General features: G+C 39.4%; 1 protein-coding gene across 3 annotated transcripts in view; it reads left to right on the top strand.

The window, feature by feature from the left end:
* Window positions 1–284: 284 nt before the first annotated feature.
* Window positions 285–20,273, top strand: part of LOC124873325 (neurotrophin receptor-interacting factor homolog) — a 32,526-nt gene continuing 12,537 nt past the window's right edge. The window contains exons 1-2 of one of the 3 annotated variants that reach the window (XM_047373898.1): window positions 288–1,364; window positions 9,832–10,238. In XM_047373898.1, the coding sequence (XP_047229854.1) occupies window positions 743–1,364; window positions 9,832–9,851 (642 nt within the window). In that variant the 5' untranslated portion in view covers window positions 288–742 and the 3' untranslated portion in view covers window positions 9,852–10,238. Of the gene's footprint in view, window positions 1,365–9,831; window positions 10,239–20,273 lie in introns of those variants that run through there. The other 2 variants (XM_047373889.1, XM_047373905.1) reach the window with 2 other exon arrangements.

Raw genomic sequence — 20,273 nt, forward strand, 5'->3', positions numbered from 1 at the left:
TTTGAGGTCACCTGGTCTTGTGTTGCCATGGAAGCGCACCCATGAGCAGTGCTGACAAGGACCTGGTGTTTTCAATCAGCCTCACTGGGAAAATCCATTGTTTGAGAGAGAAGGGAGATGTTTTCTGGATTTTAATTGGGCCCAGATTGTTTTTGTTTTAGTTTTGAAGTTGTTAGTTGTAATTATGTAAATATTTTTCTAGGAATATAGTTTAGTACAAATGTTTTTCTATCTGGAAATGTAAGGTTGACTCCACCCCTTAATTAGTCCAGGTAGGAGCCAATGCTTTAAACGCCAGGTGTGTTAGATCAGGGAGGAGGCTCTCCCTCCTGTTGTTGGAATGTATGTCATGCTGTGAACTGGAATGAGATGTTTGAAGAACGGCATAAAAAAAAAGTCAGAGCTCTACAATTGCTGGATTCTGTCTGGATTTTTTTTCATCGCAAACCAACACTTGGTGTCAGAAGAGGGATGCAACGCCGATGTCCAGATAAGTGCTAATTATGGGTCCAAAGCAGCAGACGAAAAGCCTCAAGGTGGCAGAAGCAGCGCCAGTGGAGGAGCCAGAGCAGGAAGGAGCTACAGGTCAGTCCAGTGATGAAACAACATCTGTGGACATGAGCAACATTGCTGGAAAGATGTCTTCAGTTCCAGAGTGACTTTGTTGAAAGATGGGACAAAGAAAAGAGTAAGCAAGAAAGGAGATGGCACCAGATACAAGTTGAAGTTGGCAATCTGAGAGATGATCTGGGGAAGCAGCAGAAGACTGAAGATAAAGCTCAAGCTGGCCCCTCTTCAGAAGCAGTACAAAGAGCATGGACTCAATCGGATATTCCAAAGTTTTGAGGAGGGAGATGACATTGAACAATACCTGACAACCTTTGAAAGGTTAGCAACAGCATACCGGCGGCCCGAGAGGGACTGGGCAGTAAGGTTGGTACCTCATCTCACCAGTAGGGCCCGAACAGCATATGTGGCCATGGCTGCAGAGGATTCCTGTGATTATGCTGAAGTAAAAGCAGCCATCTTAACAAAGTATGAGATTAATGAAGAAATGTACCGACAACGATTTAGAGAGCCGGAGGTCCATGTAAATGAAACCCCCCGAGAGTTCTATAACCATCTGAAAGACCTTTACCTGAAATGGATGCAACCTCAAGGAAAAAGAAAGGATGATATTGGGGAGATTCTCATCTTTGAACAGTTCTACAGTTCTTTGTCACCAGAGCTGAGAATATGGGTCAAAGAGAGGAACCCAGCATCGGCACAAGAAGCAGCAGAACTTGTTGAAAACTTCTTGGCTGCAAGACGGGGACCAAAAACCTTCCGATACAACCTTCAACAGAAGGCCAGCTTAATGCAGGGTAAGTCTGTGGGATTTGGCTTGGGTGGTGGTCTAGGTCAGATGACAGGTGTAGAGAAACAAAGGGGGAAAACATTCTCATATAAGCCTAAGTTGGAAACCAAACCGATTGTCTGCTATTTTTGTGGTCAAGAGGGGCATATAAAACCAGACTGCCCATTGAGAAAAGCTAAATCAGCATATTTTTGCACTGTACCAAGGCCAGGGTTTGCCGAAAACCAATTTGAAGGTAAGAAACAAGTCATGGAGGTTGGAATAAATGGAAAGCCATCCATTGCTCTTTTGGATACAGGAAGTGTACAGACCTTAGGGGGCCCAGGCCTTGATATTTTCTGTGTGCATGGTGATCACAAAACTTACCCCACTGCTGCAGTGTATCTAGAGGTGGCAAACCAAACTTATCTTTTAAGTGTTGGTGTAGTGGAAGGTCTTGCATATAAAGTTTATTTTGGGTCAGGATATTCCAGTCTTACCAGAACTGATTCAGGCTTGTAAGCCAGTGTATGTTGTAACCAGATCACAAACACAAGCTAAACAATTAGCTGGGGAGGAGGATTCTGAACCTGCACCTGAGGCTATGGAGGCAGGCCAGCAAATAAACATTGAGACTACCGATGAAGTAAATCTTCTGCAAGAACTGCCCTTTAATGTTAATCTTCCTTTTGAGAGTGTGGTTAAAGTGAGGAAAAGTAAACAACAAAGAAGGCTTCAGAAAATGGTAGGCACAGTTAGGTAAACGTCATTGAGATTGCCGGATCTTGAGGGGGACATTGTGGGTTCACAAGTTGACTTCCAGAGATTACAACAGTCTGATGAATCACTGAAGGGTCTTTTTGATCAAGCAATTTCTATCACTGATGGAGAAGTGGGTAAACAGCCTGATGGGGTTGATTATATCCTTAGGGATGGGTTGCTTTATCTTCATGGGGGGAAACCAGGTTCACAAAAAACTAGTGGTTCCACAAAGTCTAAGGGATCAAGTGCTAAATTTGGGTCATGGTGCTCCATGGGCAGGACATTTGGATTTTAAAAAGACCTATGATAGGATTTATGCCAGGTTTTATTGGCCAGGTCTTTATAATCAAATAAAAGAGTACTGCCATTCATGTTCAGTGTTTCAGCTGTCAGGAGGAAAAAATGTCCCAAAATATCCACTGCAGTCCTTACCTATTATTGATGTTCCTTTCAGCAGAATAGAAAGCCATCTTCACCACATCTAGATGTCTAAATGCAATGAGTTGTCCCCTGTGATTGGCTGATTTGCTATTTGTGTTAAGAAGTAATCGAAAGGTATGTACTTAATAAACTGCACTGTGATTGTATAATACCCCTGGGGTGATCACTTTGTTTTATTTGAAAACAAGCCGTCACAAAGCAACTGATTTATTGTCATTACGTTTCTAAAACAACTACGTCAGAAAAATAAAGGGAAACATTATATTGTTTTTGAGCTGCTTTGGTCAGATGGCATCAAGAAAACAAAAAATTAGACAGCTGAAACTTCTGAAACCATCCAAAATATAATTAAAATCTTGAAAGTTAGTTGGAAACCATTATCTACAAGAAGAATGTCTTAACAAAATATTTAAATAAATTTTTTTTTTTAATTCAGCAATAGTTCTCAGGGAAACAATTAAAAGTGAAAGTAAGAGCTCTCCCAAATGTGCAATTCAATGAGAACTTTGGGAAACAAATGACAATCACTTAACCACATAAATATACAGGTCCTTCTCAAAATATTAGCATATTGTGATAAAGTTCATTATTTTCCATAATGTCATGATGAAAATTTAACATTCATATATTTTAGATTCATTGCACACTAACTGAAATATTTCAGGTCTTTTATTGTCTTAATACGGATGATTGTGGCATTCAGCTCATGAAAACCCAAAATTCCTATCTCACAAAATTAGCATATTTCATCCGACCAATAAAAGAAAAGTGTTTTTAATACAAAAAACATCAACCTTCAAATAATCATGTACAGTTATGCACTCAATACTTGGTCAGGAATCCTTTTGCAGAAATGACTGCTTCAATGCGGCGTGGCATGGAGGCAATCAGCCTGTGGCACTGCTGAGGTCTTATGGAGGCCCAGGATGCTTCGATAGCGGCCTTTAGCTCATCCAGAGTGTTGGGTCTTGAGTCTCTCAACGTTCTCTTCACAATATCCCACAGATTCTCTATGGGGTTCAGGTCAGGAGAGTTGGCAGGCCAATTGAGCACAGTGATACCATGGTCAGTAAACCATTTACCAGTGGTTTTGGCACTGTGAGCAGGTGCCAGGTCGTGCTGAAAAATGAAATCTTTATCTCCATAAAGCTTTTCAGCAGATGGAAGAATGAAGTGCTCCAAAATCTCCTGATAGCTAGCTGCATTGACCCTGCCCTTGATAAAACACAGTGGACCAACACCAACAGCTGACACGGCACCCCAGACCATCACTGACTGTGGGTACTTGACACTGGACTTCTGGCATTTTGGCATTTCCTTCTCCCCAGTCTTCCTCCAGACTCTGGCACCTTGATTTCCGAATTACATGCAGAATTTGCTTTCATCCGAAAAAAGTACTTTGGACCACTGAGCAACAGTCCAGTGGTGCCTCTCTGTAGCCCAGGTCAGGCGCTTCTGCCGCTGTTTCTGGTTCAAAAGTGGCTTGACCTGGGGAATGCGGCACCTGTAGCCCATTTCCTGCACACGCCTGTGCACGGTGGCTCTGGATGTTTCTACTCCAGACTCAGTCCACTGCTTCCGCAGGTCCTCCGAAGTCTGGAATCGGCCCTTCTCCACAATCTTCCTCAGGGTCCGGTCACCTCTTCTCGTTGTGCAGCGTTTTCTGCCACACTTTTTCCTTCCCACAGACTTCCCACTGAGGTGCCTTGATACAGCACTCTGGGAACAGCCTATTCATTCAGAAATTTCTTTCTTTGTCTTACCCTCTTGCTTGAGGGTGTCAATAGTGGCCTTCTGGACAGCAGTCAGGTCGGCAGTCTTACCCATGATTGGGGTTTTGAGTGATGAACCAGGCTGGGAGTTTTAAAGGCCTCAGGAATCTTTTGCAGGTGTTTAGAGTTAACTCATTGATTCAGATGATTAGATTCATAGCTCGTTTAGAGACCCTTTTAATGATATGCTAATTTTGTGAGATAGGAATTTTGGGTTTTCATGAGCTGTATGCCAAAATCATCCGTATTAAGACAATAAAAGACCTGAAATATTTCAGTTAGTGCGCAATGAATCTAAAATATATGAATGTTAAATTTTCATCATGACATTATGGAAAATAATGAACTTTATCACAATATGCTAATATTTTGAGAAGGACCTGTAGTAGATTATCATTTTGGGTTTTTTTTGTTTTTTTTTTCTTCCTGCCTGAAGGCAATGGCATATTCCTACTTGACAATGGCAGCACAAATTAAGATGGAGTGGCTCACAGAGCATGATTGATAATCCTAACACATGCAATGTCCACAGCAGAGCCAGACCCTAGCACCACAGAGAATCTCTGGGACGGAAAGACCCTGTATTTGAAATTATACCAAAAATGATGCATGCCAGAATGAAAACCAGAAGTAGTCTCATAAACTGTTACAGTGTGTGACATTATTTTAACCAAACACTTCACCGCTGAGTCAGATCTCACTTGAAGATGAGTTTATTCCCCCACAGGGTGCAGTAAACAATCAAAATATGGTTTGTTTTATTTCCATTTTCCTGTCCACATCAATCATTTTTGAAGGGCACAGGATCTAATTTCAGGAATGTAGACCCCAGCTGTGAAAATAATTGCAAAGGTGAATACCTCTCTGTTGATGGATGAGAAATTAAAGATAGATGAGTGATAATTGTGCTGCAGAGCTTGACAAGACTTCCTTAAAATCCCCATTGTGTTCTTCCCCGACACCCACTGTGGATTGAGCAGTACTCCCTAGCACTGCTGGATCTTACTAGGAGAATATAGTTCATGGATTTATTTGTTGTATTTTCCATTTCATATATATGAGCTGTTTGTTGGGACCAACATTATACACATTACTTTACCTGCCTATAGCATTTAGAATAAAGTTAATCAGTGTCACCTTTTATTGTTTAATTATGTCTAAGCTGGCTCAAAGGAGTTCTTAAATAGGAACTATTCTAATATTTAGAACCAGAAATCTTTGTTGGCAACACATAAAAAGGTGGAGTGAGCCTTTTTACTTTGCCCAAAGATCCTGTAGTCAGTGAGATTATATTTATTAAATAAAAAAATGCTGATTTCCCCTCATCTCTTTTTGCCCACATGGAAAGTAACAACCCAATGCTGAGGAGCAAGGACATAACAGGGTTCATGCCACTCTCATGTCAGACAGCTTTTGTAGAGTCATGAGACAGACCATATGTGTTGTTTGTGAGCATAGAGTTTTCTCAAGTATTCATTGCTTAACCATGGTTTTTACTTTTATGTCCTCTGACAGTACAAAATATCTGCTGGTGTTCCCAGTTTGTGTGAATAAAACAGAAATGCTTTCTCTCAATGTTCCTCATGTACTTTACCGACAATATTTGGCAGCATATTTTCTCTCTGAGCTCAATTAACAACAGTATAAGAGTACAGTTTACAGAATGAGTATTTTGTCTTCCCGTTTATATCCACCATGTGTAGTACTTTCTTGAAGTGTCTTCAGTGAGCCAGAAAGCATTTTGTTGTGGGGAAACTTAGGGCCTGATCTTCAAAGATCCCAAATACTGGGTGTTAATTTGCGTGTAGTATGAATAAATTGCACGTGCGATAAGTGGGCGTGTTGCATGTGATTTTCAAAGATTGCCCCAGCAATGGTTAGCACAGCAGGGCAGAGCTCAATTTCTGGCAGTGGCAGGCAGAACTGGCAGTTCCGGTGGCAGCAGAACTGCCACAGCCTGCCGCAGGGTGGCAGGGGATTCCGCGAGGATGCCAGAAGGTGCCAGACCAGCCATACAAGCTTGCCACGGTGGTTGCCGCTGTTTTTGTGGAAGCTAATGCTGATTATCGGCAAATGGGTTGTCATTATTGTTAATAGTGTCTGTGGAGCTGCCACTGGAAGTGATGCCAATGGTGATTATGGGCAAATGGGATGTCATTGTTGTTATAGCCTGTTACCTTTCAATAATGATGTCATTATTGATTATTATTTAATAAACAGCTTTAGACCCATAGCATAAGGTGATTGTATTACTTGATGACTTACATGTGTGACGTGCTGAAAGGATGACGAAGATTTATTGCACAAACAGCCGGTTTATTATAGAGCACGAGCGGCTATTCTGAATTGTCACTCACAGAAAATTATAAATAAATGCTTAAAAACACGCTGGATGTCCCAGGCCATAAGGCTGCCACGAGGGTGCCACAGGGTGCCGGAGGGTGCCACAGTGTGCCGGAGGGTGCCACAGGGTGCCGGAGGGAGCCAGACTGATAGGTCATTCTCCATGTATTGTTCGAAGCTCTAACCTGTTACTCAGTTGTTAGCTGCAGACAATGATGCAGTTATTGGTTGTTTCTTAACCAACATTCTAAACTTAAATTAAAAGTCAGTTCTATTTTTAATAGAAAAATATTGACAGACATACTTTTTTGATCTCTTTAGCTCAATAGTCCATAGCTCTGTTTCATTCTGCTTAGTTTGTCTTTGGCACTTGAATTACTTCTTCTGTTTGTGTTCATGCTTTATGATTTGTTTTAGATCAGTTCGCAAAATACAATATAACCCCATATTTCATGAAAGGATTAATTAACAGTAAGCTACGAACGTATGGTAGTATCATTTTCTGTATATCATTTTTGGTCTAGGCTACAAAAACTATAATGGTGTACTAAGAACACATGATGCACCCTAGACAACGGCCCCCATGCCAGTGTGTAGGGTGTCTGTAAATTAGGGTGTGCGAGCGCAACTGCAAAACATAGAAACAGATAAGATGTTTTTTGACTGATAGAATAAAGTGCATTTATTTGGCAAATGAGTTGAGGTTTTATTTCTGGATATGCATGTGGGATCAATTTGAAATGGTTGCCAGATATGTGTTTGAATGCTGAATCCTGTTTAAAGTTTCAGTGAAAAGCTTACTATGCGGTATGACGCTTGTTTACACAAGGGAGATAAGAAATAGTTGTAATAGACACAAAATGTAATATACACTGCTCAAAAAAATAAAGGGAACACTCAAATAACACATCCTAGATCTGAATGAATGAAATATTCTCATTTAATACTTTGTTCTGTACAAAGTTCAATGTGCTGACAACAAAATCACACAAAAATTATCAATGGAAATCAAATTTATTAACAAATGGAGGCCTGGATTTGGAGTAACATACATAATTAAAGTGGAAAACACACTACAGGCTGATCCAACTTTGATGTAATGTCCTTGAAACAAGTCAAAATGAGGTTCAGTATTGTGTGTGGCCTCCATGTGCCTGTATGACCTCCCTACAACGCCTGGTCATGCTCCTGATGAGACGGTGGATGGTCTCCTGAGAGACCTCCTCCCAGACCTGGACTAAAGCATCCGCCAACTCCTGGACAGTCTGTGGTGCAACGTGACGTTGGTGGATGGAGCGAGACATAATGTCCCAGATGTGCTCAATCGGATTCAGGTCTGGGGAACGGGCGGGCCAGTCCATAGCTTCAATGTCTTCATCTTGCAGGAACTGCTGACACACTCCAGCCACATGAGGTCTAGCATTGTCCTGCATTAAGAGGAACCCAGGGCCAACCGCACCAGCATATGGTCTCACAAGGGGTCTGAGGATCTCATCTCGGTACCTAATGGCAGTCAGGCTACCTCTGGCGAGCACATGGAAGAAATGCCACCCCACACCATTACTGACCCACTGCCAAACCGGTCATGCTGAAGGATGTTTCAGGCAGCAGATCGCTCTCCACGGTGTCTCCAGACTCTGTCACGTTTGTCACATGTGCTCAGTGTGAACCTGCTTTCATCTGTGAAGAGCACAGGGCACCAGTGGCGAATTTGCCAATCCTGGTGTTTTCTGGCAAATGCCAAGCATCCTGCACGGTGTTGGACTGTGAGCACAACCCCCATTTGTGGACGTCAGGCCCTCATACCATCCTCATGGAGTCGGTTTCTAACCGTTTGTGCAGACACATGCACATTTGTGGCCTGCTGGAGGTCATTTTGCAGGGCTCTGGCAGTGTTCCTCCTGTTCCTCCTTGCACAAAGGTGGAGGTAGCGGTCCTGCTGCTGGGTTGATGCCCTCCTACGGCCTCCTCCACGTCTCCTGGTAGCGCCTCCAGGCTCTGGACTCTAGGCTGACAGACACAGCAAACCTTCTTGCCACAGCTCGCATTGATGTGCCATCCTGGATGAGCTGCACTACCTGAGCCACTTGTGTGGGTTGTAGAGTCCGTCTCATGGTACCAGGAGTGTGAAAGTACCACCAACATTCAAAAGTGACCAAAACATCAGCCAGAAAACATAGGTACTGAGAAGTGGTCTGTGGTCCCCACCTGCAGAACCACTCCTTTATTGAGTGTGTCTTGATAATCGCCAAAGATTTTCCCCTGTTGTCTATTCCATTTGCACAACAGCATGTGAAATTAATTGTCAATCAGTGTTGCTTCCTAAGTGAACAGTTTGATTTCACAGAAGTTTAATTTACTTGGAATTATATTGTGTTGTTTAAGTGTTCCCTTTATTTTTTTGAGCAGTGTATATATAGGGCTATGTCTCAAGAATTTATTGTCTAATAACTACAAATAAGTTAGATAGCAAAAACATACGCAGTTTTCAGTTAAGCTATCACTGTAAAAGCGGAGGTTTGATTTGTGGATTTTATGCCCCAGAAAGTTGATAAAAACTAACTGGTCTGAACATAAATGTAGCTACAGTTTTTAAAAACTTTAAGCCAAATGTTTGTGTATTTACATTTTCATTTAGTCATATAGACATATTTAGTTCACATTTACATGTGAGTAGAGTTATTCTGATGTTGATTCATTCCTGGCCTGTGCTGCTGCTCAGTGTGTCTTCTGTGGAAAAAAAGCAACTTGGAAACTGTGGTCACCTTTTAAGAAAGCATCTGAGAGAAGCAATTTATTTTTCTGACAACAATCAAGGTATGATTTTATTGAATGTTATTTAAGTCTCTTATGGGATGTTATTGTTATGTAGAGTATGCAATGCTTTTTTTTAACAATTCTGTATCTGTTTTTAAGAGAAATTTGTGGTAGCCTGCTTCTGTAAGGAAGGCAGACAAGCATTCAGGAGTCACTACCATTGCCCAATATGCAACTCTCTTGTAATCACACAGTCCTCGAACTTCATCCAATAATATGGGATTGACAGAGCTTTGATTATGTAAAGCAAATATGATAGTATAAAATTCAGGCTAATTTGCAATTCTCTAACAATATTAACAGGTAACAGCATCTACATACTCAATACCCTCAACAAACAATCTTTTTTTTTTTCCACAGGGAAGCAACATGTTAACTGACAGCCAGACTGCAGCTGATTGTTGCCAAAAACAACATTTGAGGGTAGTCACACTTACTTGACATGGACAACACTGAACAAACTGAAACCCTCGAGGCCATAAAGAACTGGGAGGATGAATACGATGACAGCTCTCCAACTGAACTTTAAACTTTAATTTTTGAAAAAAAGGAGGACTATGAAACATTCTGCTCAGAAATTGATGTACAAAATCTAAACAATTTTGCTAGGTTTGAGGCAGACTAATTAGTCTTTGTGGACACTAAAGAGTATAGCCAAAGTAAATGTACAACAGTGACCCTCGTGGCATCCTTTGATAGCCCCTGGCATCCTCTGGCCCCCTCGTGGCAGCCTTATGGCCTGGGACATCCAGCGTATTTTTAAGCATTTATTTATAATTTTCTGTCAGTGACAATTCAGAATAGCCGCTCATGCTCTATAATAAACCGGCTATTTGTGCAATAAATCTTCGTCATCCTTTCAGCACATTACACATACACATAGTGCTATTTACTTTCCATCTCAAGTAAATACAATCAAGTTATGCTATGGGTCTAAAGCTGTTTATTAAATAATAATCAATAATGACATCTATCCTCTATCTATCTATCTGAGAGCACAGTTGCAAGAAAGTGGGACAACTTTACCGAAAAACACGTTGTTTGAGCTTTCACGGTGTCCGTAGATCTCCTGCGGCGGAAGCACGGCGCGCTGGTTACGAGCGCTGAACAAACACGGGCCTTTTTTCACGTAAGCGGCGAGGAGACGCTGGGGAAACCGTATCTGATGGGAAAACGCGAATCGACGTAACACCTGTATCTATCCTTAGCAACTGGTACCTGCTGGCCAATGAGATGAGCCGAAATATTCTGTCAGCTCATTGGTCACAGAGCAGGATATGGCTGGTAATGACTAATTACCGTAATGTTAAATATTAAGCACCCCATCATTTATTAATTTAGAAGATTTTTGATCCACCTAATAAAACGGGACTACGTGCGTCCCGTTTCAGCTCAATACGGGACGATTCCGTTTTTCAAGGGACGGTCTGCAACTCTAGGTGGAAGACAGATGCAGACCGCCCTATTTCAATGAGGAAATTGCAAGTGCTACTGGCTAGAACAAGAGGAAACGCAAACGGATCCTCTGCTGTGTTGCTAGAAATATGCAGAGATTGTTAAACTGCATCATTATAAATAATCCAGTTGCTGATTTTTTTTTTTCCTTCTGTTCTATTCAGCCCTTGCTTTTCTGGATTGTTACAGTTAACTTTTGTTGTGCTACTCACTGCAGGTTTGTCATCTGCCCTGACGAGATTATATCTCTTTTCTTGCTCAACGTAACTCGCAACAAATTGGCCAATCAACATTAACAATATAAAATACAAATCTGTCAATTATTTTGTCTCCCTTGATCTTTTAATTATTTTCGGAGACTCACCGGGTTCTGTTGTTTTTTGAGAGTACATGTTTGAAGAGTTCGGAGTTTATCATAAACAGCCAACATATTTAAGCCTGAACGTAATATTAGCAACATTAAAATTGATCATTGTAGGAGTTGGCAATCTGTATGTTATAGCTTTGCTAATTTTAAAACAGAGCATCACATAACTGTCCTGCAAAAAAGTTCAGTCGAACTTTATGTATGTAAAAATAAAATTAATTATCCAATGATTTTACTAAATTCGTTTTGTTTGTTTTGCCAATATTTAACAATATACAACTTGTTTGATTCTTTAAATAGTTTTTTGGTGACACAAACTAATTTTTAACTGCATAAACAAAACCCTCCCCTGGCATATGTTCATATTTAAACAAACTGATCCAGATCCGATTGCCCTGGAATGACATAACGTTACTGTCAATAATGCTGCCTTAAAATGGTGATTTTTCTCTTGCTAAGAAGTGCTTTTAGCATCCAGTTAGTAAATGAAGGATTTAATCTGCCTTATAATGTCTTTAGTTCTTTCCTATTAATTATATTATCAACATCAAAGCACAGTGGGTCTTTTGCATGATGTGCGATTACAGGCTGTGCGCGCTTTAATCAGTTATGTGCGCATTTTGCCATGATCAGGTTTGTGTGCATTCAGCCCTGACAGCAATGTTACGCTGGAATGATGTTGAATGAAGTGTTGCAAGGAGTTTTACCTTAGGAGAAATATCATGGCTTCTGTTTGTGATTGGCTCCAAATCAGACCTTAGATAATCCTACATAGAATCCCCTATTCTCATCTATTTTTTATATTTTTATATATGACCATCCAAATCTGTTGGCACATGTACAGTAGATTCTCTCTCCCTGTTGTCTGTCTATCTATGCCTCCTTTTGGCCAAAGTGACATCAGACATTTTAGCGTCCCAGTTAGCACCTGCATTTCAAACGTGCTAAATCCACATGCAAAAATTGCGCCCGCAAACAGTTTCAGACTTTAAAAATCACATAACGGGTGGTAAGGAATGACATATGCATATCCTACTCCCATTAATTTGCCCGTTTGGATCATTATCATATGTTTTGCATATTCATGAAGGCAGACACGCTAAAAAGTTTGTGCCCACAGTTTCGCTGATTTTGCACACGCAATCTGCTTACCACCTTGTTTGTAGATCAGCTTTGCTGACGCAAACAGGTTTGCGTGAGGTTTTGTACACGCAAGAAGATCAGGCCCTTACTGTAGACAGAGTATGAGCTATGTTACTGTGGCACAGAAACCCTTACAATCAAAACACAATTTTGTTTTCTGCAGGAAAGTGAGACTGATCCTCTTTTACTTGTATGCTTTACACAACCACTGCTCAGTCGAGTAATACAAATTATTAGAGTACTAGTGAAACAGTTTTTTGGACAAAACAGAATGTTGATGCCTATGTGCTTCAGGGTAACAATGTTAATCAGAACAAAGTCTAAATGAATGCTGTCTGAATTTCAGGTTTTCTTAAATACAATTTTGAATAATTTTTCTTAGAATTTTATTTTATATATCAGGGTAGGGTGCTGGTATGTTAGGTATCCATGTAATGTTACTGCTTCTGAAACAATAATTCCAATGACTTCCTGCTCCTCACTGTCAAATCGTATAAATGGTTGATTTATGAACTCAAATTCAAACTGGAGACTTGCAGGAGATAATGTTATGCACTGATGCTCAGGTTTGGTGTTCTGTGCATAATTTCATTACTCTTTATCAACTTTTAGCTGCACTTTTGTCCTCTTTGGGCTTTCTTTTTTACATGTTATTTTTTTACTTTGGTCATGGAAATAAAAATAATTCCAATGAGCTACAAGCCTAAACTCTAAAACTGAAAAGGTGGGAAAAGGGTTATGTGAACACACAGTATGCTTTTGAGATAATGTTTTCTAGGGAACTAAAATACCAAAAGCACGTTTCTTTTAATGTACATTTTTGGATTTTATAATAACTTGAAAATCTCCCATTTAAGTGTCATTTATCAGGCATCAAATGATATCCTCTTTAACCTTTCTGACAGAGTGCCTTTAATATTTTTTGATATCAACATTATTAAAAATTATTTGAGTAAATGATGTCATTAACAGGGGTTTGTGCTTCACATATGCTCTATGACACGAACAGGTCTGTCTTCAACATTATGTTCTTTTTGCCTGTGGATCTCTGCAGCTCCTACAGTTACCATAGGCCTTTTGGATGCTTTAGTGGTTAATGCTCTCCTTGCCAGGCCTATCAATTTAGGTGGACAGCCACGTTTCATCAGGTTTGCTGAATTTATACTGAGATTAAAATGGATGTACTCTATTTACTGATTAGTTGACTTTTAAAAACAAAGGCATGCTTGGCTATACAGATTATTTGTCAAAAAAATATTTTCTGGGCTGCAGGGTGGCGCAGTTGGTAACACTGTTGCCTTGCAGCAAGAAGTTCCTGGGTTTGACTCCCAGCCGGGGGTCTTTCTGCATGGAGTTTGCATGTTCTCCCATGTGTGGGTTTTCTCTGGGTACTCTGGCTTCCTCCCACAGTCCAAAAATGTGCCATTTAGGTTAATTGGTCTCTTTAAATTACCCTTAGGTGTGTGTGTGCATGGTTGTTTGTGTGTTGCCCTGTGATGGACTGGCAACCTCTCCAGGGTGTACCCTGCCTCCCGCCCATACACTGCTGCACCAGCTTCCCCGCAACCCACTATGGAAGAAGTGGTAGAAACCGACTGTATTATTTTCCTTTCACATCAATAATGCACAACTTTGTGCTGATCTAACAAGACAAGATCGTGACGTCTGTGACAAAATGCGAAAAGGTCCATGAGGTGTAAATACTTTTGTAACACAGATGTATTAAAAGATGTTCAGTAAAAAAACATGAAATTGTGGTTGCTGGCTGAAACTTTAAATATTTAAAAACTTTACTTTTAGGAAATAAAACAAAAACTTGTCAGAATTAATTGCAAGGCCAAAAAATAGTCACACTAATATTTTATTGAGCCACCTTTTATGTTTTATTACAGCACATCTTTTCAATGGCATTTCAACAAGCCTACAGAATGTCACAACGTTCATTTCTGTTGAGAACTGATTTTTTTTATTGATAGGATTTTTGAATTATTTATAGGAGAGGCAGACCACTGTTTAAAGTCTTCCCACAGTTTCTCAATGAGGTCTGTTCAGCAGCGGGCTAATCCCTGTTTAAAAATAACATTGCTTCCTTTTTTAACTACTTTACATTTTCAAGCAAATAATATCTTCACGTTGTCCTCTTGAAATGTCCATCTATCCATTATCGATACCTGCCTGTCCTTCAGCAGAAATTAAGCCAGAGGAGGGATACATCCTGGACAAGTTCATCACAGGGCAACACGGAGGAAAACAGGACAAACAACCATGCATGCACAAACTTACACCTAAGGGCAATTTAGATTAACCAATTAACCTAACTGTAGTGTTTTTTGGACTTTGTGGGGAAGCCAGAGTACCTGGAGCATGCAAGGGGAGAACATGCAGAAAGAGCTTCTTGCTACAAGGCAACAGAGCTGCTACGAACTGTACCACCGTACAGCGACTCTTGAAATGTGTTATTTAGAAAGAAAAATATATATAAAACTGATGATTTGGTACATTCAAGTGGTGAGCTGACTTCACAAAACCTAGACTGGATTAACCGTATAGTCCCAGATTCAATCCACTGTCCTCCAGGCTAGCACACTAGAGATCATGTTTAGGAGATGCACCACTTCATCCACAACTCTTCTAGCCTAATGTGGCAATTACTCTGGTTTAGGATTCTTCTGAGTTTGAGATACTTTCTAACTGATCCTTAAGTCAGTCATTGCTCCATTCATGCAAATTTTTTCACTATAAACCTTACTAATTTGTTTCCAAAGGCTTCACAGTTTAGTCTGAATAAATTTGGTTTTCTACAAGTTATAGATATAAACTGCTCTTACTTTAATTTTTTACATTACCATATACTCTACTCTTTATTTTTAGCATTTAGGTGAACTGTTTGGGTGAACTTCTTTTTTTTTTTAAACCATATTTCTTTCTTAAAGCTGATGATTTAATACTATCCTTCCATGTATTATTAAGGCCCTGAGAAGTTCTGGAAGGTTTTACCGGGCTTCATCTTTCCTTGTTATGTTTGATTAATTCAGGCCAATATTTCACTTACAGGAAATGAATTACATGGAATTTGTTGTTTCACATTCTTGTTTAAGGATTTTGAAGCATCAGTCAGGGTTACATACCTTGTTGCCACTGGAAACAGTGTTTGCTTCAACAGAACATTGTGGATATCATCACATTACCTTGAAGTGTTTTGTTAAATTGGATGAGAGGCTGAGTTAAAATTGTCTGAAAAGTGTAAGAAGATAGCAGAAAACATATGTCCATATGTTTGAACTGTATGTATGTAAATATGTGGTTTAGTGCATTGAAAAAGATTTCATCTGTTTTGTTTTTTCAACACGCTTAGATGATTCATATAATCAACCAGGTTTTATTGTTAGACAGAGATAACCTGAGTAACTACAAAATGCAGTTTCCAAATGATGACACTGATGAGCAGGTATTCTGGGGAAGTAACAGAAACATCTAAGTGAACAGAAATAAGGAAACAATGGGGCCACCTAAGGAACATAAAGAGAGAGGAACCAGATCTACAAGGAAATATGAACTAAAACATCTAAACACAGGAATCCAAGAGAGTAATCTAAACATAAAATAGAATGATGAACTGAAATAACAGCGACGGAAGAACAGGACAGTGGAGAAAAAGCAGAAAGAACTCAAACCTAAAACACCCAACACAGGCAGATCCTGTCACTTACAGCCCTGCTTAAATTAAGAATGAACTATAATTAGATTTTTTTTTTAATTTAATTTAATGAGCCACACCTAGTCCTGATTAGTGCCAGACCTGTAGAATGAAGAAACATGTTAAATAGTATCTTTCTGATTACATGTAGTGGGCTAAAATATCTCAAAAGCTATAGTTAATGCCCAGATCGAAAGACATTCAAGAACAGATGAGAAACGAATGCACTGTCAGTGTGTAAAGAGTTACAAAGCCATTTCTAATGTTTCTGGACACCAACAAACAATAGTAAGAGCCATAATCTCCACATTAAGATAAAATGAAACAGTGGTAAACCTTCCCCGAATGGACCTACCTACCGAAATACTTCTAGAGCGCATAAACAGCTCATTCAAAACGTCATAAAAGAACCCAAAACAAGATCTTTTTGTGACAATGAGAAAAATACTGCAAAAATGGCAGTCATGGAAGAATTCTAAGTCTTGAACCACTGCTGATCAAAAACAACACAAAATCCCCTTTCACGTTTTCCAATAAACAGTTTGATGTTCTCCAAGACTTTTGGTAATTCCATGGAATGATGGGACAAAACTGGAACATTTTGGAAGGTGTTTGTCCCATTAATGTAAAATGCTAAAAACAACATAAGGACAGTCGGACATGATGGTGGTAGTGGGATTGTCTGGGGCTGCTTTGATGCTTCAGGACCAAGATGACTTGCTGTAACTGCTGTAACTTTAAATTATGCCCTTAAGCAGAAAATCCTGAAGAAAAATGTACCTGTTGCTTGGGTTATGCAGCGGGACCCTGATCCAAACCACCAGCCCATCAACTCCTGAATGGCTCAAAAGACAACAAAAACTAACAAAAATAGGTTTTGAAGTGTCCTAGTCAAAGGTGGGACTTAAACTTGAAAGAAAGGCTGTGACATGGCATTAAACAGACTGTAAATGCTGAAAAATCCTTCAATGTGGCTTAATTAAAACAATTCTGTAAATAAAAGTAAACCAAAAGTATTGATGTAAAAGACACATTTTTTAGTCATTGTAAACATTTAATGGAGGAGGTACTCTAAAATAAGTTGATTGCATGATTGGATGGTCTTTGTGGAGGTAAAAAAAGGGCATGGTGTTGAATACCTGTTCGGGGTCATGATATTTCTTAGGAACATTGGAGAGGGGGATCTGTATACTCATCATTTGCTGCCGCAGAGTGGAGGAACCAGCTGACTGTATAGGAGAGCAAACGAGCACTTCAGGATTTGACTCTAGAATTAGATTAGTTTAGATGAGGGTTGTGTTGTTTTAATCATGGGTGGCACAAAAGCATTGGCGTGTATGAGGTGGCAAAGACAAAAAAATGAAAGGGACTCCCAAAGACTCCAGATTCCCAGAGACAACTCTGTAGGAACGGTCTGGTGAGTTATCCATGGGAGGGATTTCTTATCTAAGGTTGGAAACTCAGATAGAAGATGACAATGGCTGAGTTTGCATTCTGCATTGCTGAACCAGGGATAAGTCAATTAGATTTTTTTCACTGCCAGAACTGATTAAAGCATTGACCTGGAGTGAGTCGTGATTGATCAAGATGATGGCTGGTAATGATAAGCGGGAGTGTTGCCTCATTTGAGATGCTCTGCCAGTATTTCCATGTCTACTAATGGACACTCTCTTTTGCCCATATAGGACAGGAGGAGATCAAGTGCTCAGGAGCCTCACAGTAGATGAACTCCTTCGCTTAAAAGTGATGTTAATGTAGGATTTTTTTTTTTTTTTTGCCCGAACTGCCTGGTCATACCATTGGGGGGTTGTTGTACTGAAATGAGAATAGGGGAGACCTACTGGAAAGATTGTGAGGTGGATCACATGCATGTTCAGTTGGTGAGTTCTGAGGCAACTGTGGCTCAGTAGGAAGAGTACTCATCTTGCAATCAGAAGGTTGTGGGTTTGATTCCAACTGCCTCTTGCCATATGTCAAGGCACTTAACCTCAAGTTGCCTACCAATCTGTGTGTATGAATATGTGAGCGACTGGGTGAATGTAAAGCGCTTTGTATGCCTGGAAAGGTTATATAAGTTCAGTCCATTTACCATTTCTGGTGAGATATACCATCCCACCTTGAAGATACATCACTCAAATGTCAATCCACAAGCAGTACAGCAAGACCAAAACAAAGTTAAAAAGCTCCAACTTGTGATGCATGGAAAACCATTCCCATAGACTCTTGTCACCATAATAGTTAGTGTGTTATGTGCCTCGAATGAGAGCCGTAAAGGAGAGTCATACATGTCTAGTTACAGAAGTGACAGATCTGTATGTATTGATTTATATTTGCATCTTAGTGCCTAAAGACTCTCACCTTTAATTTATTTTGTGCATTGTGTTCAGTTTACATTGTGTTACGCCCGACCCTAAATTTTTTGTCACTATTTAGTTTTTGTTTCCTTGTGTTTTCCCTGTGTTTCTTAGGCTACGTTCACACTAAAGGCAAATGCGACCCATATCTCACTTTTAGACGGCAGTTAGAACGCCCAAATTCCGATCTTTTCACGTCCAAAAAAATCTGAATTGTGCCACTTTCATAGGTATGGAGGACCAATCCTGCCATAATTAAGGATAAATACAGAAATAAATAAGTGGCTCAATAAAATGATTACTGGGCCAGAAGATAGCTACAAATATAAATTAGTGTTCCAATAAATGCAATAAAATAATAAAAAGAACAGATTTATTCTATAATTGATCAATTAATCAGACATAAATACAGGTCCTTCTCAAAATATTAGCATATTGTGATAAAGTTAATTATTTTCCATAATGTAATGATGAAAATTTAACATTCATATATTTTATATTCATTGCACACTAACTGAAATATTTCAGGTCTTTTATTGTCTTAATACAGATAATTTTGGCATACAGCTCATGAAAACCCAAAATTCCTATCTCACAAAATTAGCATATCATTAAAAGGGTCTCTAAACAAGCCATGAACCTAATCATCTGAATCAACGAGTTAACTCTAAACACCTGCAAAAGATTCCTGAGGCCTTTAAAACTCCCAGCCTGGTTCATCACTCAAAGCCCCAATCATGGGTAAGACTGCCAACCTGACTGCTGTCCAGAAGGCCACTATTGACATCCTAAATGGTTTACTGACCATGGTATCACTGTGCTCAATTGGCCTGCCAACTCTCCTGACCTGAACCCCATAGAGAATCTGTGGGATATTGTGAAGAGAACGTTTAGAGACTCAAGACCCAACACTCTGGATGAGCTAAAGGCCGCTATCGAAGCATCCTGGGCCTCCATAAGACCTCAGCAGTGCCACAGGCTGATTGCCTCCATGCCACGCCGCATTGAAGCAGTCATTTCTGCCAAAGGATTCCCGACCAAGTATTGAGTGCATAACTGTACATGATTATTTGAAGGTTGATGTTTTTTGTATTAAAAACACTTTTCTTTTATTGGTTGGATGAAATATGCTAATTTTGTGAGATGGGAATTTTGGGTTTTCATGAGCTGTATGCCAAAATCATCCGTATTAAGACAATAAAAGACCTGAAATATTTCAGTTAGTGTGCAATGAATCTAAAATATATGAATGTTAAATTTTCATCATGACATTATGGAAAATAATGAACTTTATCACAATATGCTAATATTTTGAGAAGGACCAGGGTATATATATATCTACTTTAATCCACTATTTTTATTCAAACCAATATTTTTTAAATCATATTTTTCCTTTGTTTATTTAATACAAGTGAATTTCTTACTGTTGTATTTTTCCTTACCCTTTTTTTCTTTAAAATGTATTACCACTCAAACATATGAAAATGTGTAAATATGTTGTGATTATGAATCTGAGAATATTATTTAATATTAATATTTTTATATTTTATCAAATAATATTTTGGTCTGTTCAGGGCTGTCCTGTGAATACCAGCCCAGTAAGGCGATGGTATTAGGACAAAATGGAAAGGTGTGAGACGAGCTCTGACATTATTGAACAGCAAAACTCTGCACACACATTGAATGAATTCACACAATTTCTTAAAATACTAGAATTAACAAAAATAAGTCAACTCATAGTCAAACATATTTCAATCAACAAACTCTTTTCTATGCTAAAACAATC

Source organism: Girardinichthys multiradiatus, chromosome 1 (genome assembly GCF_021462225.1).
Source record: "Girardinichthys multiradiatus isolate DD_20200921_A chromosome 1, DD_fGirMul_XY1, whole genome shotgun sequence".
NCBI classification, from domain to species: domain Eukaryota; kingdom Metazoa; phylum Chordata; class Actinopteri; order Cyprinodontiformes; family Goodeidae; genus Girardinichthys; species Girardinichthys multiradiatus.